Source organism: Lepidochelys olivacea (assembly GCF_965140295.1).
Source record: "Lepidochelys olivacea isolate rLepOli2 genome assembly, chromosome: 11".
Lineage (NCBI taxonomy): Eukaryota > Metazoa > Chordata > Testudines > Cheloniidae > Lepidochelys > Lepidochelys olivacea.
In genome coordinates this window covers 2,524,553-2,548,844 of record NC_140421.1, presented here as the reverse complement: position 1 = coordinate 2,548,844, position 24,292 = coordinate 2,524,553, and the positions used below count along the sequence as shown (strand labels likewise).

General features: G+C 57.5%; 1 protein-coding gene across 2 annotated transcripts; it reads right to left on the bottom strand.

The window, feature by feature from the left end:
* Positions 1-9,097: 9,097 nt before the first annotated feature.
* LOC311528463 (keratin, type II cytoskeletal 8-like) lies at positions 9,098-24,090 on the bottom strand. 2 transcript variants are annotated; one of them, XM_084643515.1, is made up of 9 exons: positions 23,770-24,090; positions 18,011-18,219; positions 17,041-17,101; positions 16,511-16,606; positions 16,085-16,249; positions 13,122-13,247; positions 12,542-12,762; positions 11,872-11,921; positions 9,098-10,839 (listed from the first exon to the last, which is right to left on the bottom strand). In XM_084643515.1, exons 1-9 carry the CDS (start codon positions 24,046-24,048, stop codon positions 10,676-10,678), a joined length of 1,371 nt encoding a protein of 456 aa, XP_084499641.1. In that variant the 5' UTR covers positions 24,049-24,090; the 3' UTR covers positions 9,098-10,675. The 2 variants fall into 2 exon arrangements, with proteins under 2 accessions (XP_084499641.1, XP_084499642.1); XM_084643516.1 differs by having other exon boundaries at positions 10,712-10,882.
* Between the last annotated feature and the right edge of the window lie 202 nt (positions 24,091-24,292).

Sequence of the window (24,292 nt, the reverse complement as noted above, 5' to 3'; positions counted from 1 at the left end):
GGGGCGGGGGGGCAGCCGGGGCTCTGGGCGCGGGGCGGCACCTGGGGCTCTGGGGGCGGGGGGGCAGCCAGGGCTGTGGGCGCGGGGGGGGCACCCGGGGCTCTGGGCGCGGGGGGGCAGCCGGGTCTGTGGGCGCGGGGGGGCAGCCGGGGCTCTGGGCGCGGGGGGGCAGCCGGGACTCTGGGCGCGGGGGGGCAGCCGGGGCTCTGGGCGCGGGGGGGCAGCCGGGACTCTGGGCGCGGAGCTCTGGGCGCGGGGGGGCAGCCGGGGCTGTGGGCGCGGGGGGGGCAGCCGGGGCTGTGGGCGCGGGGGGGCAGCCGGGGCTCTGGGCGCGGGGGGGCAGCCGGGGCTCTGGGCGCGGGGGGGCAGCCGGGTCTTTGGGCGCGGGGGGGGGCAGCCGGGGCTCTGGGCGCGGGGGGGCAGCCGGGGCTCTGGGCGCGGGGCGGCACCCGGGGCTCTGGGCGCGGGGGGGCAGCCGGGGCTCTGGGCGCGGGGCGGCAGCCGGGGCTCTGGGCGCGGGGGGGCAGCCGGGTCTTTGGGCGCGGGGGGGGCAGCCGGGGCTCTGGGCGCGGGGCGGCAGCCGGGGCTCTGGGCGCGGGGCGGCACCCGGGACTCTGGGCGCGGGGGGGCAGCCGGGGCTCTGGGCGCGGGGCGGCAGCCGGGACTGTGGGCGCGGGGCGGCAGCCGGGACTGTGGGCGCGGGGCGGCAGCCGGGGCTCTGGGCGCGGGGCGGCACCCGGGACTGTGGGCGCGGGGGGGCAGCAGCCGGGGCTGTGGGCGCGGGGCGGCAGCCGGGGCTGTGGGCGCGGGGGGGGCAGCCGGGGCTCTGGGCGCGGGGGGGCAGCCGGGGTTCTGGGCGCGGGGGGGCAGCCGGGGCTCTGGGCGCGGGGGGGCAGCCGGGACTCTGGGCGCGGGGGGGCGGCAGCCGGGACTCTGGGGGCGGGGGGGCGGCAGCCGGGACTCTGGGGGCGGGGGGGCAGCCAGGGCTGTGGGCGCGGGGGGGGCACCCGGGGCTCTGGGCGCGGGGGGGCAGCCGGGTCTGTGGGCGTGGGGGGGCAGCCGGGACTGTGGGCGCGGGGGGGCAGCCGGGGCTCTGGGCGCGGGGGGGCAGCCGGGACTCTGGGCGCGGAGCTCTGGGCGCGGGGGGGCAGCCGGGGCTGTGGGCGCGGGGGGGGCAGCCGGGGCTCTGGGCGCGGGGGGGCAGCCGGGGCTCTGGGCGCGGGGCGGCAGCCGGGGCTCTGGGCGCGGGGGGGCAGCCGGGTCTTTGGGCGCGGGGGGGGCAGCCGGGGCTCTGGGCGCGGGGGGGCAGCCGGGGCTCTGGGCGCGGGGCGGCAGCTGGGACTGTGGGCGCGGGGCGGCAGCCGGGACTGTGGGCGCGGGGGGGCAGCCGGGGCTGTGGGCGCGGGGGGGCAGCCGGGGCTCTGGGCGCGGGGGGGGCACCCGGGACTCTGGGTGCGGGGCGGCAGCCGGGACTGTGGGCGCGGGGGGGGCACCCGGGACTCTGGGTGCGGGGCGGCAGCCGGGGCTGTGGGCGCGGGGGGGCAGCCGGGGCTCTGGGCGCGGGGGGGCAGCCGGGGCTGTGGGCGCGGGGCGGCAGCCGGGGCTCTGGGCGCGGGGGGGCAGCCGGGACTCTGGGCGCGGGGGGGGAGCCGGGGCTCTGGGCGCGGGGGGGCAGCCGGGACTGTGGGCGCGGGGCGGCAGCCGGGGCTCTGGGCGCGGGGGGGCAGCCGGGACTCTCGGCGCGGGGGGGCACCCGGGACTCTAGGCGCGGGGGGGCAGCCGGGGCTCTGGTCGCGGGGCGGCACCTGGGACTCTGGGCGCGGGGAGGCAGCCGGGTCTTTGGGCGCGGGGGGGCAGCCGGGGCTGTGGGCGCGGGGGGGCGGCAGCCGGGGCTGTGGGCGCGGGGGGGCAGCCGGGGCTCTGGGCGCGGGGGGGGCACCCGGGACTCTGGGTGCGGGGCGGCAGCCGGGACTGTGGGCGCGGGGGGGCGGCAGCCGGGACTGTGGGCGCGGGGGGGCACCCGGGACTCTGGGTGCGGGGCGGCAGCCGGGGCTGTGGGCGCGGGGGGGCAGCCGGGGCTCTGGGCGCGGGGGGGCAGCCGGGGCTCTGGGCGCGGGGGGGCAGCCGGGACTGTGGGCGTGGGGCGGCAGCCGGGGCTCTGGGCGCGGGGGGGCAGCCGGGACTCTGGGCGCGGGGGGGCAGCCGGGACTCTAGGCGCGGGGGGGCAGCCGGGGCTCTGGTCGCGGGGCGGCACCTGGGACTCTGGGGGCGGGGGGGCAGCCGGGGCTGTGGGCGCGGGGGGGCGGCAGCCGGGGCTGTGGGCGCGGGGGGGCGGCAGCCGGGGCTCTGGGCCCGGGGGGGCAGCCGGGGCTGTGGGCGCGGGGCGGCAGCCGGGACTGTGGGCGCGGGGGGGGCAGCCGGGGCTCTGGGCGGCAGCCGGGACTGTGGGCGCGGGGCGGCAGCCGGGACTGTGGGCGCGGGGGGGCAGCCGGGGCTCTGGGGGCGGGGCGGCAGCCGGGACTGTGGGCGCGGGGGGGCACCCGGGACTGTGGGCGCGGGGGGGCAGCCGGGGCTCTGGGCGCGGGGGGGCAGCCGAGGCTGTGGGCGCGGGGGGGCAGCCGGGGCTCTGGGCGCGGGGCGGCGGCCGGGGCTCTGGGCGCGGGGGGGCAGCCGGGACTCTGGGCGCGGGGGGGCAGCCGGGGCTCTGGGCGCGGGGGGGGCAGCCGCGGCTGTGGGCGCGGGGCGGCAGCCGGGACTCTGGGCGCGGGGGGGCAGCCGGGGCTCTGGGCGCGGGGCGGCACCTGGGACTCTGGGCGCGGGGGGGCAGCCGGGGCTGTGGGCGCGGGGGGGCAGCGGAGCCCCTCATAAAACGTGTGGGGGGGTGCTGCAGCACCTCCTGCACCCACAGTTCCCACGCCTTTGTTTGGGGGCCCTGTCGTTGGGGGCCCCCTGCCACAGCACGGTCTGTTGCGGGGTAAACCCGCTCCTGGTTGTAAAGTGCCTGGCTAAGTGTGCATGCGCTGACATCGCCACCTTGTGGCCAAGACCCGTGGCGTATAAAAGCTCTACTACCTCGGCAAGCCAGGGGATGCTCGCTCTCAGCTCTGGAGCTCCAGGCGTGAGTTCTGGAAGCCCGGGGGGTCTGTCCCGGCTGCTGAGAGCAGTGTCTATGGGCACACAGGTTCGGGGTGGCCCCTGTGCGCTGCTTTCAGGGCTGCTGCAAGCCGAAGCCGATGGGTGGGGGAGATGGACAAACTCAGGTTGACGCCGCTCCACCGTGAGCCCAATAACTGGGAGCGAGTCACCTCACTGGGGTTATCGGGCGCTGAGGCTGGTGGGGAAGGGTCAGAGAAGGGAGGGCCTAGGGGCTGAGACCCAGATGCAGGGGTCTGCTGCAAACCAGGATCTGCTGTCTCGCTCGTCTCATTACCCGCGTGCTGAGCACAGGGGTTGGGGTGGCTGGTGGCAGGGGAGGGGGGGGGTCTCCCACCAGAAAGAGGGAGGGGATGGGGGGGCAAGGGGGGTTGCTCTCCAGGACCTAGTCACAGCTTGGGCTCTTGGCCAACAGAGGGCTTTTGGGAGGGGGGGCGTTCGGAAGGATCGGATTCCCCGGCTCCGTCTGGCATTACGGGAGGGGACGTTGTGGTCAGGACACCTGGGTTCTATTCCGGGCCTGGTCTCCTAGCATGTGCCAGGGCTGAGGATACGCACTAGATACCAAGCACGGCTTGGCTTCCTCCTGCCCGTCAGCGCGTGAAGGATAGTCTCCTTTTTCCGCATTTTGGCCGTAGGCCTGATGACATCCTGCCCCCACCCCACAGGGGACGAATCACCCGTATCTCTCCACAAGCAACAAACTGCCTTTAAAGGGCAAGGAATTGTCCCGTTTGTTTCTGAAAAGCATCAGCTGCGCCAGGACTCCGCATGGCCCAGGGGTGGGTGGGACGCTGCGGGGAGCTGCTGTCAGACAGAGCCGGGGGCTGGCGGACGAACCCTTTCCTATAATAAATGAGGCTGATTACAGCAGAGTAAATCCTGTCTCTTTGACATCGTCCAGAGCCCAGCCACAGCCCGCTCCTGATCGGCCCCCCACGCAAGGCCCATCTATCCCGCCCCGTCACTGATCCTTTACCGCCTTTGCTTCAGCTACATTTGTGCCTCTTAATATTTAAATTCTTAATTCGGTGGTTCCAGCTCACTGTCCAGGGCTCAGGCTTCATTCTCACGTGGTGAAAGCAGCCATTTTCTCCTGCAGAGCAGCCATGCAACGAGCCCTGACGCATGGGGGGGGGGGGGGATCAGAGAACATCCAGCATGCAGCCCCTGCCTCTAGCATCCATCAGCTGGGACCTGGCCCGAGCCATAATGGACCTTGTTGTCCTGCTAAGGAGGCTGGAGAACCTCACGCGTGAAGGTTGGAGAAGATAACAGCACTTTGTCTTTCCAACAGAGGAGATGGGGGGGGGGCACGCTTAGGACACCATTTCCAAGCCCCCACTTCAAACTTCCCTCTCTCCCCGTTATTCCAACACCCAACAAGCTCCAACATCCAGAACTTTCCCAATTTGGTACCCAGCCCCCATCTTAGAACATAAGAACAGCCAGACTGGGTCAGACCAAAGGTCCATCCAGCCCAGTATCCTGTCTTCCAACAGTGGCCAATGCCAAGTGCTTCAGAGGGAATGAACAGAACAGGGCAATTAATGAGTGATCCCTCCCGTCGTCCACTCCCAGCATCTGGCAGGCACAGACTAGGGACACTCAGAGCATGGGGTTGCATCCCTGACCATCCTGGCTAATAGCCATTGATGGACCTGTCCTCCAGGAAGTTATCTAGTTATAGTTTTGGCTTTCACAACATCCCCTGGCAATGTGTTCCACAGGTTGACTATGTGTTTTGTGAAGAAATACTTCCTTTGGTTTGTTTTAAACCTGGTGCCTGTTAATTTCATTGGGTGACTCCTGGTTCTTGTGTTCTGTGAAGGAGTAAAAAAGGTGGAGAAAGGGGGGAGGCTGGTCTAGATTTGATTTTGACAAATAGGGAGGAACTGGTTGAGATTTTGAAAGTGGAAGGCAGCTTGGGTGAAAGTGATCACGAAATGGTCACGTTCACGATTCTAAGGAGTGGTAGGAGGGAGAACAGCACAACACAGACAATGGATTTCAAGCAGGCAGACTAGCAAACTCAGGGAGCTGGTAGGTAAGATCCTATGGGAAGCAAGTCTAAGAGAAAAACAACTGAAGACACTTGGCAGTTTTTCAAAAAGACATTATTATGGGTGCAAGAGCAAACTATCCCACTGCGTAGGAAAGACAGGAAGTCTGGCCAGGGACCACCCTGGCTTCACCAGAAGATCTTCAATGATCTAAAACTCAAACAAGAGTCCTTCAAAAAGTGGAAACTCGGTCAAATTACAAAGGATGGATATAAACAAATAACACAAGTATGTAGGGACAAAATTAGAAAGGCCAAGGCACAAAACGAGATCAAACTAGCTAGAGACATAAAGGGTAACAAGAAAATATTCTACAAATACATTAGAAGCAAGAGGAAGACCAAGGTCAGGGTAGGAGAGGGGAAAGACAATAACAGAAAATGTGGAAATGGCAGAGGTGCTTAATGACTTCTGTGTTTCGGTTTTCACCAAGAAGGTTGATGGCGATTGCATGTCTAACATAGTGAATGCCAGTGAAAATGATGTAGGATCAGAGTCTAAAATAGGGAAAGAACAAGTCAAAAATTACTTAGCCAATTTAGATGTCTTCAAATCACCAGGGCCTGACGAAATGTATCCTAGAATACTCAAGGAGCTGACTAAGGAGATATCCGAGCCATTAGCAATTATCTTTGAAAAGTAATGGAAGACGGGAGAGACTCCAGAATACTGGAAAAGGGCAAATCTAGTGCCCATCTATAAAAAGAAAAATAAGGACAACCAGGGGAATTACAGACCAGTCAGCTTAACTTCTGTACCCGGCAAGATAATGGAGCAAATAATTCAGCAATCAATTTGAAAACATCTAGAAGATGAGGTGATAAGTAACAGTCAGCATGGATTTGTCAAGAACAAATGGTCTCAAACCAACCTGAGAGCTTGCTTTGACAGGGTAACAAGCCTTGTGGATGAGGGGAAGTGGTAGACGTGGTATATCTTGACTTTAGTAAGGCTTTTGATACTGTCTTGCATGACCTTCTCATAAACAAACTAGGGAAATGCAACCTAGATGGAACTGCTGTAAGGTGGGTGCACAGCTGGTGGAAAAATCGTTCCCAGAGAGCAGTTATCAGTGGTTCACAGTCATGCTGGAAGGGCATCATGAGTGGGTCCTGCATGAATCGGTTCTGGGGCTGGTTTTGTTCAATATCGTCATCAACGATTTAGATAATGGCATAGAGAGTACACTTATAAAGTTTGTGGATGATACCAAGCAGGGAGGGGTTGCAAGTGCTTTGAAGGATAGGATTACAATTCAAAATGATCTGGACAAACTGGAGAAATGGGCTGAAGTAAATAGGATGAAATTCAATAAGGACAAATGCAAAATACTCCACTTAGGAAGGAACAATCACTTGCATGCATACAAAATGGAAAATGACTGCCTAGGAAGGAGAACTGCAGAAAGGAATTTGGGGGTCATAGCAGATCACAAGCTAAATATGAGTCAACAGTGTAATGCTGTTGCAAAAAAAGCCAACATCATTCTGGGCTGTATTAGCAAGACACGAGAAGTAATTCTTCCGCTCTACTCCGCGCTGATTAGGCCTCAACTGGAGTAGTGGGTCCAGTTCTGGGCGCCACATTTCAGAAAAGACGTGGACAAATTGGAGAAAGTCCAGAGAAGAGCAACAAAAATGATGAAAGGTCTAGAAAACATGACCTATGAGGGAAGACTGAAAAAATTGGGTTTGTTTAGTCTGGAGAAGAGAAGACTGAGAGGGGATATGAGAACAGTTTTCAAGCACATAAAAGGTTGTTACAAAGAGTAGGGAGAAAAATTGTTCTTCTTAACTTCTGAGCACAGGACAAAAGGCAATGGGCTTAAATTGCAGCAAAGGCAGTTTAGGTTGGACATTAGGAAAAACTTCCTGTCAGGGTGGTGAAGCACTGGAATAAATTGCCCAGGGAGGTTGTGGGATCTCCATCATTGGGAATTTTTAAGACCAGGTTGGACAAACACCTGTCAGGGATGGTCTAGATAATACTTAGTCCTGCCATGAGTGCAGGGGACTGGATTAGATGATCTCTCGAGGTCCCTTCCAGTTCTATGATTCTATAACACTTCCTTATTCACTTTCTCCACACCAGTCATGATTTTATATCATATCCCCCCTTAATCATCTTTTTTCCAAGCTGAAAAGTCCCAGTCTTATTAATCTCTCCTCATAGGGAAGCTGTTTCATGCCCCTAATCATTTTTGTTGCCCTTCTCTGTACCTTTTCCAATTCTAATCTATCGTTTTTGAGATGGTGCAACCAGAACTGCATGCAGCATTCAAGTTGTGGGCATACCATGGATTTATATAGTGGTATGATGATATTTTGTCTCATTATCTATCCCTTTCCTAATGGTACCTAACATTCTTTTAGCTTTTTTGACTGCTGCTGCACACTGAGTGGATGAAGTATCCACAATGCCTCCAAGATCTCTTTCTTGAGTGGTAACAGCTAATGTAGATTATCATCATTTTGTATGGATAGTTGGGATTACATTTTCAAATGTGCATGATGTTGCATTGATCAGCATTGAATTTCATCTGCCATGTAGTTGTCCAATCACCCAGTTTTGTGAAATCCCTTTGTAACTCTTTGCAGTCAGCTTTGGACTTAAGTATCCTGAGTAGGTTTGTGTCGTCTGCAAATTTTGCCACCTCACTGTTTACCCCCTTTTCCAGACCATTTATGAATATGTTGAACAGGACTGGTCCCAGTATAGGCCCCTGGGGGACACCACTATTTACCTCTTTCCATCCTGAAAACTAATCACTTATTCCTATCCTTGGTTTCCTATCTTTAACCAGTTACCAATCCATGAGAGGACCTTCCCTCTTATCCCATGACAGCTTACTTTGCTTAAGAGCCTTTGGTGAGGGACCTTGTCAAAGGCTTTCTGTCCAACTACACTATACCCACTGGATCACCCGTGTCCACATGCTTGTTGACCCCTCAAAGAATTCTAATAGACTGGTGAGGCATGATTTGCCTTTACAAAAGCTATGTTGACTCTTCATTTCTGTTCTTTACTATGGTTTCAACCATTTTTCCTGGCATTGAAGTTAGGTTTAATGGCCTGTAATTGCCGGGATCACCTCTGTAGCCTATTTTAAAAATTGGTGTCATTTTAGTTATCCTCTTGTCATCTTCTCATATAGGCAATTGCTTTACCCCAGCATCCAGCTTCCCACAACTCCAATTCAGTACAGCCAATCCCCTGTGTTCAAAACTCATGAGGCAGGCTGAAAAACTGAGATTTTAAAGAAAAATAAATGTTGCAGGGTTTTTTTTTTTGTATTTGGCTTTGGTGTTAGACCATTTGCAAGCTTTTCTCTGGAACCAGGAAGGCTAAAAAAAATTATTTTTTTTAAATGATTGCTGAGATGCTCAGGGTAATAACATGATTCCAGCATTTGTGGTCTTTAAGAAAACCTGAAAAATCACAGAATTTGCACTAAAAAAAAATCACAGGAGTTGGCTACACTGATTTCCATTATACCCTTCAGTTCCAAGGTCCCTACACATCCCCAGCCTCTGCAGTCCACACAGGTGTTGCAAATCCTTCCGGGGTAATATTGTGCCTAACACTGAGTGGGTGGGTGTGTTTGGTCCTCTCTCCTCTAGTGGCCGGTCTCAACAATCATAACTGCCTGCTGCTGGAGGAAGATGCCCCAAGCCAGCAAGGATCCTGAGTTTTGGGTACACACTGACAATTCACAGCTGCTGGCTGGCTGCATGTTTGCAGGGATGCGGTTCACTAGGGGGCCCCTGGACTGACGGGAAGCAGGTGAACTGCGGGTAAGGAAGAGTGAAAAGGCAGGAATTCCCACCCGCTGCCCTCTTCGTACAGACATTCCTGAGCAATGACTAAAGGCAGAAACGGGGCAAAGAGCATTTTTATTCTGGTCTCTTTTCAGCCGTTTCGTTCTCCTCTTATTTAGGCTCACTCAAGAGGAGAGGCTGGCTAGCACAGGGAATCCTGGCTGCATAACGCTCCACTGGGCGGCTGGCCATTGACAGAGATACGCTATGGAACACAAATGGTTACGAATGCCTCTTTAACAGTCCCCTTCCTTCCAGGGAGCTGAGCCCCCCAGGAGCACCGGGGCCAAAATTACACAGACACACATGAGCAGGGCGATGGTCGAGAGACATGGAGAATATTAAAGTGTGCAAAGTATCAGGCGTACCTGACGAAAAGTGTAAACTCCCCGGGGCAGGGATATTCGGTGACACCCCCCAGCTGGGTGAGCGAGCTCCTCCCCGCACCACACCCCTGGGACACACGGGGAATTGACATACAGAGAAAAGCAGTGATTTGTCGAAATTAGTGACAGAGCAATGACCTGAACAATAAAACCCATGCAGGAGACCTAGCCGAAGAGATTACTCTAGCCCAGTGGTTCTCGACATTTTTCTTTCTGAGCCCCCCCACAACATGCTATAAAAACTCCATGGCCCCCTGCGCCCCAACAACTGGGTTTCTGCATATAAAAGCCAGGGCTGGCGTTAGGGGGTGGCAAACAGGGCAATTGCCGGATGCTCCATGCTACGGGCTTTGGTTTCAGCTGTGGGTGGCAGGACTCAGGGCCCAGGCTTCAGACCCAGGTGGTGCAGTTTCAGCTTTCTCCTCTGGGCCCAGCAAGTCTAATGCCAGTCCTGCTTGGAAACCCCCCCCAGACCCCTGCTGGAGAGCCACTGCTCTAGCATATGCCCTCCTGGACAGCGCGTGTCATATTTACTAGGCCACCCCAGTTACTCTGTTCAGCTCCGCTTCCCTTCGCACGCCCATCCCTGCTGCATCTGGCCCCTTGCAAGCCATTTTTGCCCATCCCTTGAGCCAGGTTTCAATGCAGTAATAATACGGAATGCATATTCCAATGAGCGCCAGAGAAGCCAGCCTATCCCAGAGGGATTTCTTATTTGAAGGAAAAGGGGCTGCTGCTTGCCCAGCCCTGGCAGTTGCAGAATTTGCCCTCTTGGCCCCAGCAGGATAAAAATCTCAAAAGGAAACATCCAACCCGTCCTAGGATCTGCAGTATTAGCTCAGAGCTAGTCTACTTCCTAAGTCGGATTCATTAGGACAGAGTCGTACCTGTCCCAATTCCCACCCCCAGCTGTTCCCACCTCCCTTATATTAAGTGGGTTAACAGGCAGCTGCTCAGCAAACCAGCACCCATTTAACTCTTGTTTTCCCTGCTAACGAGGTCAAGGTGTTAGTCAGAAAACCCCGGAGCCTGCCGGCAAACGCTGACAGCTCTGTGGGTTCCCTAGCACCGTAGAGGTGCAGAACGCTTTGCAAATGCATCATTAGAACAGGTCCCTGTCCATGGAGCTTACAATCTCCTGGCCCAATTCTGCCCTCAGTGACTTCATTGTAACCCAGGGCAGAATTGGGCCGCAAGCACTTCCAGTCATGACATTACACAGGTTTAAATCCAGCTCCACAGATTCGTGGCTGGGCTAGTTTTCTGAGAAGTGGCTGGACTCCGAGAGCACCTTCCCATCCTTGGTCTCGACGGTCTTGATCAGGATCGGCCTCTTGGGTGAGGAGGCTGGCTCGGGCCCTGGCGGCGTGGCAGCCCTGCCCGGAGAGGGGAGTGCCACTCGGGGAGACAAGAGTCCAGCTGCGTAAGCAAGTCAGGAAGGGGTTGGGGGTGGTTTAGAACTCTAATCGAGAAATCAGAGAGGGGTCGGTTTTACAAAGAGGCTCTTGATTGGTTCCCAAAGCGATTAAGCAAATGAGAGGTGGGCAAGCTGGGATTGACTGGCCAATCCGAGGCAAGGATTTATGCATGCAAATCGACGGGTGGAGCATGTTCCTGCCTTTGTGCAGACTGACAACGGCTAATTTGCATTAGGTCTGTGATTTACATATATTTTCATACAGAGATACCCCGGTGCGCTTGATGGGCTTGGAACACCGGCTCAGGGGCAGACCCAGAGCCTGGGCAAAGGAAGGAGCCTCACTGGATCAGGCTTTTCGTGTCTCATCACTTCTGTCGAGTGGCTGGTCCCGGAGACAGCCCTCTCCTGAGTCTCAGCTAGGGAGATCAGGCACCTCAGCACCTATGAAAAATTCCCCCCCTGCCAGCTCCTAACTGATGGGACAGCGGCTGGTGCTTTCCACCCCCATTCTCAGCTGCAGGGGACTTGGGCACTGGCCTGTTCAAAGACATCAGGCCCTGCCCACATGGATCTAAGCTGCAGCGACCCGAGGGCCCCGCTGTCTGTGCCGAATTTGTCACATTTTGGAGACGCCTGCCCTGAGGCCGAACTGGGACCCCAGTGATCCTGCTGGGCGTCACAGCCACATCCCCCCAATTGCACAAGACACTGGGCCCAGTTCCCCCCAGTTCCCCCATGGTCCCTGGAGCACCGTCACTGGCTCCCCAAGGTCTAGGAGACGGAGCCAGTGTAGATGTTCCTGATTGCTGAGCCTGGGCCCTGGGGCACTATTCCATCGCCCACGATCTAACCCACACGGGCAATGGGGGTGCTGTCTGGGACCCCACTCCTCTATGGGTAGTACACAGGTGGGCAGCTAGGAGGCAGAGAGCCTGGCCACACACACCAGAGGGCCCTGCTTGGGAAGTGGGTCTGACTGCTCCAGCCAGGTGGGAGGCCAGACACACTGAGCACCGAGGGAAGAGACTCACCCCGTTTGTCCATGGTGCTGAAATGCAGGTTCGGGCCTTGACTGATCATCCTGGGAGAGAGAAATCAGTCACAGGAGCGCCGTCAAAAGGAGCATGTTACAGGTGTGGCAGGAGGGGCGGGGCGGGTTCTCGCCCACCGTAGACCTGGCAGAGACCTGCCCCTGCCTTTGCTGGCTCAATGGGCCCTTGCCGCGCAGAGGGGTGAGAAGCGCACGTAGGCAGCCGGGTGGCTCACTCATGGGACTAGCGAGGTGGGGGAAGACGGGGCAGGGAGGCCAGTCTGACTTGCCCAGGGTCCCACATGGCCGGTAGTTCAGCCCATTAGGTCACACTGTCTCTAGCTTAGTAACCAAACCGGAGGATGAATGCGTCCCCTGCCCCAGCACAGAGCCCCCCTTGCTGCAGCCTGTCCAGCCAGCCTCCCGCTAGCCTCTTCCAGCGGAGGGTTTGCCAGAGCCCCGGGTGGCTTCTACCAACGCACCCCATGATTCCAGCCCTGGGTCTGTCCCCCCCACAGCTGTGCGGGTGCCCCTCAATCCCGACCCGCAGCCCCCCCTAGCTATCCCAGCCCTGGGCCAGCCACGCCCAGCCGTAGGCAAACAGGGGTTTGGCAAGCTGCCCAGGGAACCCAAGCCGGGTCCCCCCCGCCCCGCCCCTGGGGAGCGCTCACCGGTTCTCCTCGCCCTCCAGAAGCTTGCGGTAGGTGGCGATCTCCATGTCCAGGGCCAGCTTGATATTCATCAGCTGCTGGTACTCACGCACCTTGCGCGCCATGTCCTGCTTGGCCCCCTTCAGCACGTCCTCCAGCTCCTGCACCGTGGCCGTGGCGCTGCGCCCGGCCTGCTCGCCCTGCTCCTCCGCCAGCACCATGGCGCTCTCCAGGTTGGCTCGCTAGCGCCGGGGGCAGAAACAAGGTCACCTTGGGGGGCGGCGTTCTGGGCTGCCCGTCGAAGGGAGGGGGCGATTGCACCGAGCCGCCTGCCATTGCTTCCCCAGAATCCTTTTCACCCGGCCCCATCGCCCTCCCCAGAAGCAGCCTTGGGAACCATGGCAGGGGGTCACTGGGACTTTCCCCCAGTGAGGGGGGGGGGAAGAGAACCCAGCTCCCCACCCTGGCAGTGTCTGGCCTCAGCAGAGAAGCCGGCCGGAGCGGGCCGAGTTGCAGGAGGGGCTCCCTGGAAAAGGAGCATGACCCTGCCCCACACCGAGCCCCCCTGTCCGAGAGGCAGGCAGCACTAGGTGGGGCTCACCTGGTTCTTCAGGGCCTCGATGTCAGCATTGATCCTCTGGGCGTAGCGGCTCAGCTCCGCGATCTCATCCTTGATGCTTTTCATCTCGTCGTTGTGCTTCCGGGCCTGGGTCGCCATGTCGTCAACCTGGGGGGAGAGGGAGGTGTTGCCAAGGCCTCCCCTCAGTCGTCTTGCTCCCAGAGCCCCTCACCTGCCCTAGAGAGGCACTGGCAGGGAGTCCAAGAGAGCAGAGCTGGGACAAACTCATTAGATCCCATTCACCAGGCCCAGCGCAGGGCTGCTCCCTATGGGCTGTTCTCCAGGGCTCCTGCCCCTTCCCCTGGGAGCTTGTCCATTGCATGGGGCTGGGACGTTTATCCCCAGCTTTGTGACCAGGGCCCAGCTCCACCAGGGAGATGATGGGAGCAGCCCAGCCCCTGGTGGGGGGATGTGAACCCACAACCTGCAGCTCCTGCTAGAAGCTGTCGCTACCTGAAGGACACACGAGTCTCCGCTGGGGGCCACTGGCAGGATCAGTCCCTGCTGACGAGTCGGCACTTGCGTCCCATCTCTCTCCATGTGGCTGCTGCTTCCTGTGCCCAGCTTGCACACCCGGGGCAGTGGCGGATTAGCCACTGGGCCAATGGGGCCCCTGCCCAGAAGCCCCCCAAAAATGGGCACCCCTGCACCCCGACCCAGTCTACCCACCCACCCGGTGCTCCTGTGGGCAGTGGGGGAAGCCCCCGTGCGCCAAGCCCGCTCCCCAGCGGAAACTGTAATTTGCCTCTGACCTGGAGGATGGGGGGTTCACTGGTCCCTGTGGGGAGTGGGTCTCAGTGCTCATTCTTCCATGTACACTTTGGGATCCACAGCTGGAGAAAGCCATGGGCCTGTCTGCAAGCCCAGAGGTGCATGCACAGAGTTTGCTTGTGCACTCACAGGGTCCATGTTCACTCTCGCAATCAGCAAGCTCACCATGCACGTGGACTTGTGCAAGTCTCCCTCCCCCCACCCTCCAGTGACTGCCTCCGACCAGCTGATCCAGCCAAACTCCTAACCTAGTGAGTTAGGCAAACCTAGTGACAGAGGATGTGGAAAAAGCTAATGTACTCAATGCTTTTTTTGCCTCTGTTTTCACTAACAAGGTCAGCTCCCAGACTGCTGCGCTGGGCATCACAACATGGGGAAGAGATGGCCAGCCCTCTGTGGAGATAGAGGTGGTTAGGGACTATTTAGAAAAGCTGGACGTGCAAGTCCGTGGGGCCGGACGAGTTGCATCCGAGAGTGCTAAAGGAGTTGGTGGCTGTGATTGCAGAGCCATTGGCCATTATCTTTGAAAACTCGTGGCGAACGGGGGAAGTCGTGAATGACTGGCAAAAGGCTAATGTAGGGCCAATCTTTAAAAAAGGGAAGAAGGAGGATCCTGGGAACTACAGGCCAGTCAGCCTCACTTCAGTCCCCGGAAAAATCATGGAGCAGGTCCTCAAAGAATCAATCCTGAAGCACTTACACGAGAGGAAAGTGATCAGGAACAGCCAGCATGGATTCACCAAGGGAAGGTCATGCCTGACTAATCTAATCGCCTTCTATGATGAGATTACTGGTTCTGTGGATGAAGGGAAAGCAGTGGATGTATTGTTTCTTGACTTTAGCAAAGCTTTTGACACGGTCTCCTACAGTATTCTTGTCAGCAAGTTAAAGGAGTATGGGCTGGACGAATGCACTATAAAGGTGGGTAGAAAGTTGGCTAGATTGTCGGGCTCAACGGGTAGTGATCAATGGCTCCATGTCTAGTTGGCAGCCGGTATCAAGTGGAGTGCCCCAAGGGTCGGTCCTGGGGCCGGTTTTGTTCAATATCTTCATAAATGATCTGGAGGATGGTGTGGATTGCACTCAGCAAATTTGCGGATGATACTAAACTGGGAGGAGTGGTAGATACGCTGGAGGGTAGGGATAGGATACAGAGGGACCTAGACAAATTGGAGGATTGGGCCAAAAGAAATCTGATGAGGTTCAATAAGGATAAGTGCAGGGTCCTGCACTTAGGACGGAAGAACCCAAATGCACCGCTACAGACTAGGGACCGAATGGCTCGGCAGCAGTTTTGCGGAAAAAGACCTAGGGGTGACAGCGGACGAGAAGCTGGATATGGGTCAACAGTGTGCCCTTATTGCCAAGAAGGCCAATAGCATTTTGGGATGTATAAGTAGGGGCATAGCGAGCAGATCGAGGGACGTGATCGTTCTCCTCTATTCGACATTGGTGAGGCCTCATCTGGAGTACTGTGTCCAGTTTTGGGCCCCACACTACAAGAAGGATGTGGATAAATTGGAGAGAGTCTAGCGAAGGGCAACAAAAATTATTAGGGGTCTGGAACACATGAGTTATGAGGAGAGGCTGAGGGAACTGGGATTGTTTAGTCTGCAGAAGAGAAGAATGAGGGGGGATTTGATAGCTGCTTTCAACTACCTGAGAGGTGGTTCCAAAGAGGATGGATCTAGATTATTCTCACTGGTAGAAGAGGACAGGACAAGGAGTAATGGTCTCAAGTTGCAGTGGGGGAGGTTTAGGTTGGATATTAGGAAAAACTTTTTCACTAGGAGGGTGGTGAAACACTGGAATGCGTTACCTAGGGAGGTGGTAGAATCTCCTTCCTTAGAAGTTTTTAAGGTCAGGCTTGACAAAGCCCTGGCTGGGATGATTTAGTCAGGGATCGGTCCTGCTTTGAGCAGGGGGTTGGACTAGATGACCTCCTGAGGTCCCTTTCAACCCTGATATTCTATGATTCTAGGATTCCTGGACATTCAGGCGAGCCTCTGAACGCGTGGGGAACAGGCAAGTGCAGAAGGAAAGCTGGCCCACGTGGGGACACACCTATGAGCGCCCGAGGTGCGAGCGGCGTGCGAGAATGAGGAAGCGCGGTCAGGCATGCTCACAGCTCAGCGGGCATGGGGCATGCACGGCAGGGGAGGAGCGCCGCTCACCTTGTGCTTGTACCACTGTTCGGCCTCCTCGCGGCTCTTGGCTGCCATGGCCTGGTACTGGGCCTTCACCTCGTCTATGATCTGCTTCATCTCCAGCTCCCGGCTGTTATCCATCTCCACCGTCACCTGCGTGTTCTGGATCTGGGACTGCAGCTCCCGGATCTCCTGGGGGATGGAAGCAATTCGGGGGGAGGGAGGGCAGGAATTAAGATAGGAATCTGGATTCTGCTCTCTCTGGCTGCATTTTAAATGGGCTCCCCCAGCCAGCAGCACCCCAACGCTCCCCAGGAGGGACCCCCTGCAAACAGAGCCTCTGGATCCTGATTGCAACCGGCCGCCCCCCCACCCCCGCCCCAGACCGCATCTGTCTCCCCACATTGTTTCCTGTGCAACAGACTCAGCAGAGGCCCATGGGCCGGCACCCACCTCGTCATACAGCTGCTTGAGGTAGTTGATTTCGTCCGTGATACTCTCCAGCTTTGATTCGATCTCCACCTTCTGAAGATACAGGTTGTCGAGATCCTGCAGGCACAGGAGAGACGCGGTCAGGGCACCTCCGTGTGGGGCAGAGGAGCTCCTGTCAGGCCCCAGTGCACCCCGGGGACAGATCCCTGCAGTGTGGGGACTGGGCAGCCAGCCACTGCAGCCCTTCTGCTTTGTGGACCAAGTGGGTGAGGGGGATGTTGGCCAGGACACCTGGGTTCTCCCCCCCTCCCCTCCCTGAAATGCCCTGTGGATCTTCAGCCCAGATCCCTTCCATCCATCTCTGGTGCCTCTCCCAGTGGAAGATGAAGGTCCCCTCCAGTCTTCTCCATCTGATCCTGCTTTGGCATGTGCCCTTGTCTGGGAGGGGAGCTGGACCCCAGGGGGCAGGGCGTGTCCTGCTGGGCTGTATGGGTAAAGCAGGGGCTGGCTGGGCAGAGATGTCCCCGGGAGGAAAGGTGGAGGTTTCTCACCTCCTTCGTCACAACGAATTCATTCTCCAGTTGGTTCCGCCGGTTGATCTCATCCTCGTACCTGGGGAGAGAGGGGACATGCAGGGAGTCGGGCGGTGCAGCAGCATCCACGGGGCCTTAACGTAGCGAGCCGGGACCCCGTCCCATGGGAGTATGGGGATGGATGCTCGGACTCCAAGCCAGAGAGCAGCAAGGCCCAGCTGACAAGCAACGGGCTCTGGGCTCGAATCCTGGGCGTGGCTCATGTCCCCTGGCTGTGGGGCTCTGAGGATGCTCAGAGATCAGGGTGTGGGAGGCCGGGGAGGCCCTGGGAGAGGAGCCCTGAGTCAGCTCACTAGCGCCCCCTCCTGGCGATAGCTCAGCAGCCACGCTGGCCAGCGTGGAGAGCCCCAGCCAGTCTGCACAGCAGCCTCGGGGAGGTGGAGACATGGAGTCTCTCGAGAGGGGGGGCTTAGGAGGAGAAATTGCTGGGATCCTCCACAATTTATCTGGGGCCGGGGGGGTGTCTCTGCCCTGCAGCGGGGAGGCCTCGGGGAGAAGCGTCAATGAATGCCGGACTGGGGGACGACTCCTGTGGGCTGGGCCCCTGATTTCTGGGCTCCTCCCTGGGAAGGAGGCTCTAGGCTCGGACCCCCTGGGTTCTGAGGAGGGGAAAGGGCAGATCAGGTGCTGTGGAGGAGGAGTATGTGGGATAAATACGACCTGGGGGCTTCCCGAGGCAGATGGTGGCTGATCCCAGCCAAGACCAGCTGTGGGGTCAGACAGGACAGAAGACAAGACCCCGGCCCCACAAGAACAGGGCTGTTTCCTGTCCAGCACCAATGTTCTGGGGGATGGGTCCAATGGATCTCACTGACAGGGCCTTTCCTTTCCTAGGTTCCCACCCCACCTTTCATGGTTTCCTCCCTCCTGGAGCTCACCCTGCCTCGCTCGCGGCCGTCTGGGGACACCCGCTCCCGGATGCGTGTACCTGCCCTTCAGCTCCTCCACCAGCACCTGCATGTGGTCCAGCTCCGCCCGCAGCTTCCCTTTGTCCTGGCTCAGCGTCTCGATCTGCCGCTTCAGGGACTGGCTGGAGCGCACCATGATCTGCCCCAGCTCGGACTTGTACTGGTCCTTGTCCTTCAGCAGCTTCAGCTGTGTCTCCAGCACTTTGTTCTGCTGCTCGAGGTTACGGACCTGGAGGAGAGAACAAGCGGTCCTGGGCCCTGCGCTTCGCTCAGCCCGCCAGGGTCGCCCAGGCGGGTAACTGTGCAGTGAGACGATCCCCAGCTGCGGGCTCAGGGCAGGTCCCTCAGAAATGTCTCACGAGGATCAGTTCACTCAGGGAGATGCACAGGAGAGGGTGGCTACAATGGGCAAAGCAGCGGGTGTAAAATCCCCACACTCCCTGGAACCTAAAAGGTGTGAATCCTGGCCCAGGTTGGTTCTGCCCCCCCTGCCCAGGCGGATCCACAGGAGTCAGTGCTTCCCCTTGGCCCAGGTTTCCCCTCCCCATCCTAGATTCCAAGGCCAGCAGGGACCATTGTGAGCATCTGGCCTGACCTCCTATCTAACCCAGGCCAGAGAACGGCCACACGATCATTCCTGCAGCAGAACATTTGGAAAACCACCACAAATGAGCTGTGTGGCAGGACCACATGCTGGCTGCATGCACAGATTTGGCAGGTGGAAAGGCAGTCAATCTAGGAACACAGGACAGTTGCCAGTTAGCAGGGCTGGCTGAAGTTTTGCCACCAAAACAAATTCTCCCATCGGAAAATGTGGTTTCTATCAAAAATCTACTTTTCCTGCAGGGAAATGCCGATTTTTGACAAGGGTTTTTATTTGCAGATCAAGCGAAGGAATCGAAACAAGAACATGTTTCAAATCCCCGTTTCCAAGTGAGACCGCTCCCTTTCCATGCTTCCAGACGGGCCGTTTTGATCAAAACACGGCGACGCTTTCGGTTTCGAAGTTGCCGATTTGAAACCGTGCCACGGTTTTGGGGTTTGCAGCGTTTTTCCCCTCTGAATTTTCCTTCTGATTCTGAACAAAAAAGTATCATAAAACAGTCAAAACTTTTTGACAGCTCTACCCATTAGCCAGCCACCTTTGGCTACTAAGGGATCGAACCCCAGAGATCCCAGTTCCCCCACAAGGGGGCGATGCAGTGTCTCCTTTTCCGAGAGAGCGTTAAGGAAGCTTGCAAGCCGGTGCATGCAATTCCAGCGGGTCCGAGTGGTGAATGCAAGGGAAGTCATTATTATTTGGATTACTGCAGCGTGGAGCAGCCCAGTCGTGGAGTATCGTGCTGTACCAACACAGAACAAACCTGTGATCTGCCTGTGGATAAGAGGGAACAACCGACAAAGGCAGCTCTCTCTAGCAACCAGGTGCCTGGCTGTTAATGAAAGACAGTCCCAAGGGAGGGAGCGATACAGGACTCTGCATGAGATCTCCACCTTGCAGCCCTAAGGTTTGTCCATCTTCTAGGTCACAGACAAGAATGAACCTAATCCACACCCGGGTCCCTCCTGGGCACAGTGCAGCTGGGAGGGCATTTGGCCTGTGAGAAGGTTTGTAGGCTCCAGGGGGTCTGTGCCTCAACACATGCCCAGTCCCCGAGGGACTGGGCAGACACCCCCAGCTCCTCCCACTGGATCCGGCACTGACAGTGAAATGATGGGAGCGTGGCATCCAGAAACCTTCGGTGTCCAAAAAAGGAACAGCTGCTAGGTAGTCATGACCAGTCCAGCAGACAGAGGCCAGGGTGGGAGGGACAGACCAGCACAGAACGGGCCAACCAGAGATCCAGAGGGTTCAAAGAGACCACAAGGGTCATCTAGTCTAACCCCCTGCTAAGATGCAGGATTTGGGGAGGGAAACCTCGAAGCTACTGGCAAAACCAAGTGCATGGACACGGATGGGGCTCCTTCTACCTTCCACACGCTCTGGCGGGAAACAGCCTCGTAGGGTTTCCAGCTCCTGCAGGGATTTGCAGATCTATTTATTCTATGGATGGGAGCCACCACTTTGCTCTGTTACTATAGCCTCTGGGATGTGGCTGCTTGTCAGACGAGAGCCGGACTGAGCGCCACCAACAGATTTCATATGGGCCATCACACAGCTACCAGATGGAAATGACCTGCAGGCACGGGCTGGATTTGGGTGATTTAAACTCTGTACCCCATCATCGGGGCCGTCCCATCCCCAGCAGGGTGTGTTTCAGAAGATCAGGGCTTGCTCACAATGAAGCAGCCTTGCGGAAATTCTTATTTGCATTTAACTTGCGGAATAAGAGGGGAATTAAGAGTCTTTTGTTCTCTGCCACACGAAGGGATCAAATGGCTGCGTTAGCTTCTGCTCCACAGAACTTCCTTGTGGCTTTGTCACAGCCAGCCACAGCTCACCCCGGGGCACTGGAACAACTTGTATCGTGGGGGTGCTGAGCGCCATTGAACCAAACTGTAAACCCGGCTTATCATGGAAGCCACTTCAAGCCAGGGGGTGCAGCAGTTCCAGCACCTATGGGCTCACCCCTTTCGTGCCCGGCTCGGGTCAGGTGCCCTGCCAGCCTGGTCATTGCTACCAAGCCCTTTGGAGTGGTTGACATGAACCAGAGCGTGAGAGTCAGTGGGAGTTTTATTATTGATGCTGGGTGAGAACAGGAGTCGCAGAGTCCCAAGGCTGAGCAGGTCTCAAAACTACCTATTTGCACCCAGTGGTAATTTCCTTATTTTTTAAGCTACACTGAGGCATACGGTAGCTCACAGGTGATCTGCACAGGAGGTCTGACAAACCAGGCTTGCGCCTCTTTGGTTTCTTTATTTTGGATTAAGAAAGCCTGACCCAAAACTTATTGTTTTGTTTTGAGAAGACCCCTCCTCCCCCCGGCTTGTTTTTGATCCTTGGAATATCGGGCAGGTCACATTTGCTCTTCCCTGGTTTTGCTGGAAGATCTGTGGGATGTTGTTACTCTTTAACAACGAGTTTCTTTCTCTAACATGTTTGCTAGCCATTGGAGTGAAATAAGCATCAAACAGAAAAGCCAGAGTTTTCAAATGGTCTGACGGTCAGACGCTGAAAAGCCCCTCCCAGTGGCTCAGCTTTCACTCTTGGCTTGTGTGATGTTGCTATTTCACAAGCTGCTGCTGCACGGTACCTGAATTGCTAATGTGAAAAACCAGAACAGATTCTTTTAAAAACCCTTCCACGAGCTTCATCCCCCAGGAAGCAGCAAAAAAGTCTCAAATTCATCAGAGCAGCAGAGACAGCAGGTGGCCAGATGAAGTTCATGCTATTATTAAGAAACACAAACTTCCCCGTGGGTGGATTATCTTTGAACAGCTTCGTTTCAAGAATCTTTAGGAAAACAAGGGTGTCACCTCAGAGGCTGTGGATCCAACCTGTGAGTTAGCTTTAAGGGTGTGTGTGTGTCCAGGTGTGTGTCTGTGTCCGGGTGGCATAAAGAGGAACATAGGAATCCAAGAGCCAGCCGGAAATCCAAATACAACAAACAGAGGGCCCTGGAATTAACATTTGGATCATGTTTCAGAGTAGCAGCCGTGTTAGTCTGTATTCGCAAAAAGAAAAGGAGGACTTGTGGCACCTTAGAGACTAACCAATTTATTAGAGCATAAGCTTTCGTGAGCTACAGCTCACTTCCTCAGATGCATCTGAGGAAGTGAGCTGTAGCTCACGAAAGCTTATGCTCTAATAAATTGGTTAGTCTCTAAGGTGCCACAAGTCCTCCTTTTCATTTGGATCATGGCGTTTGCATAGCTGACGCTCAGCTGGACCAGGGAAAGGTCAAGGTCAAGAGCAATATTAAAGAGTCAGTAACTCAGAATCTGCCCAGTCATGTTTAGTTCTGCTGACTGGAGTAGTCAGTTACGTCCCAGGTTAACACAGCCCTGAATACAGAGCCCCAGGACAGCGAGTGGATTCGATGGGATTCTCGTTTGTCATCACATTTGCTGATTTGCATCTACAATAACGCTAGTGGCCGTGATCCTGCAGAGGCCCCACATGGGGGACAGCTGTGCCCACGCAGAATCCCATAGGGCCGTGCACAGGTACAGACGGCCGTCTGTGTGGTTCCAACTACTGGATGGGCTGTCATTTGCACCTCTCTAGCTCCATCCCCCTGAGGGTTGCAGGGTGTTGTCATGAGCTCAGCGTCACACACCCCTGAGCAGCCGGTAAATGGCCTTGACAAAGTTCTACAGAGAGGTGGAGCCGATCACCTAAAGTCACACCAGGCGTCTGGCAAAGGCAGGAACTTAAATGAAGGAGTTTATCTGTTAGGCCACCCGGCTAACCTGGCAGCTTTCGGTTGTGGCTCGAGGTGTCACGCCTCTCAAAGCGCATATGGAAAGCCAAGGAAAAGTGTTTTACAACACAGAACACACACTCAGGCCGTGCCTACGTGGGAAGGGGTTTTCATCTTTTAGGTGCAACTCAGATAAGGGATTCTGCCACTAGAAATATTAGAGACAAGGTGGGGGAGGTGAGATCTTTCATTGGACCAACCTCTGTTGGTGAGCGAGAAAAGCTTTCGAGCTACACCACGCTCTTCTTCTGGTCTGGGTAAACTTGAAAGCTTGTCTCGCTCACCAACAGACATTGGTCCAATAAAAGATAGGACCTCCCCACCTCTAATATCTGGGGACCGACCTGGCTACACCACCACCGCAGAAATATTTCCCACCAGGGACGCCAGAGGTCCCTTCCCTGCTGTTTTAGAGCCAATCTGGTTACTCGGAGCGTAGAGGTCTCGCAGGCTGCTGGCAAACAGTGCAGCCAGCTCCTGATTCACTGGGATTTCCAGTGTCTGACCATTACTGTTAAATTTTTCAAAAATATTTTTCTAGGACCTGACTCAGAGCCCACTGGAGTTAATGGGAGCTGTCAGATTATGCCCATAATTCCTGTAACTACGTTGGAACAAGCGCACGTCTAATAAATGCACACAGGTTTAGAGGAAAGCAATCCGCTCCGGCTAGGGGACGAAGGAGAAGGATTTATGAGGAGTCTAATTACCCCAGAATCTCTTCCCTCCCCCCGACTTCACCGCCACCAGGTGCCTTGCCTTGAACAATAACTGTTTTTGTCCATAAAACTCCAGCAAATCAGTAGGGAAGCAACAGATGAAAAATGCACCCTTGGCTGGAGACTGGAATTCAGACCTCTACAGGGCACGGTGAGCAGGGACCTAGGAGACCTGTGCTCCTGGACTCCGTGCTCCCAAGGCTGTGCGTTAGCGTCCACACTGCCCTGTAAAACCGGATTTACAAGTGCTGGCTCCGGGTCTCACAACTCCTGTGCTAACTCTTCATACTGCACACTAGGGCTGGGTCCTGGGACCCAGGTCCTGAGTGCTTGCTGAAAGTTGTGCGTGCGTGTGGACAGAGCGGGAGGATTGGGCTCAAACGGAGTCTGAACCGGAGTTTACAATGCAGTGTAGACAGGACATACCCGAAACGACCGGCTGCAACCCCCGTATTTTCCGGCCATGGGGGCTTCACGGGCGATCAGCCGGGAAAGGGCAAGTGTTTTGCAGGGAGGACAGCGCATGGCAGGCGTGTGTCCGAGGGGGCGCTGGGTCATAGGCACAGGGCGGGGGGTACGTTTTCACGGTGGTCTTTGTAAATCGGCCCCTGTCCTCCCGCAGAAAGGGAGCGGCGCCGGAGGAGCCGTCGCACGCCCCGTCCCTCGGCTCGCCGCTGCCCGCCCGCCCCGGCGCACCTTGTCGATGAAGGAGACGAATTGGTTGTTGAGCCCCTTGATCTGCTCCTTCTCCTCGCTGCGGATCTGGTGCAGCGCCGGGTCGATCTCCAGGCTGGGCAGCGAGGCGAGCAGGAAGGAGCTGGACAGGCCGCTGGGGCCGAGGCGGCTCAGGCTGGGGGAGCTGCGGAGCCCCGGCTGGAAGCCCGAGCCGGCCCGGTACGGGGAGCCGCGGCTGGGCAGCGAGCCCTGGGAGCGGCTGCTGAAGCCCATCGGCCGGGAGCGCGGGTAGCTGCTCATGGCCCCGGGAGCGAGGGAGCCGCGCGGAGCGAGGTGCGGCCGGAGTTCGAGCCCCGCCGCCGCCGCCAGCGCCTAAACGTAGGGGCGCGCTCGCCCCGCCCCGCCCCCCAATTACCAGAGCCCCGCCCCCTCACTTAGCATGGCCCCGCCCACCCGGACTCACCTGCGGCCCCCCCCCCAGCCCCTCGCTGTCCCCACTTTCATTAGCACAGCGCCAGCCCCCTCGCCAAGGGCTCCTGACTAT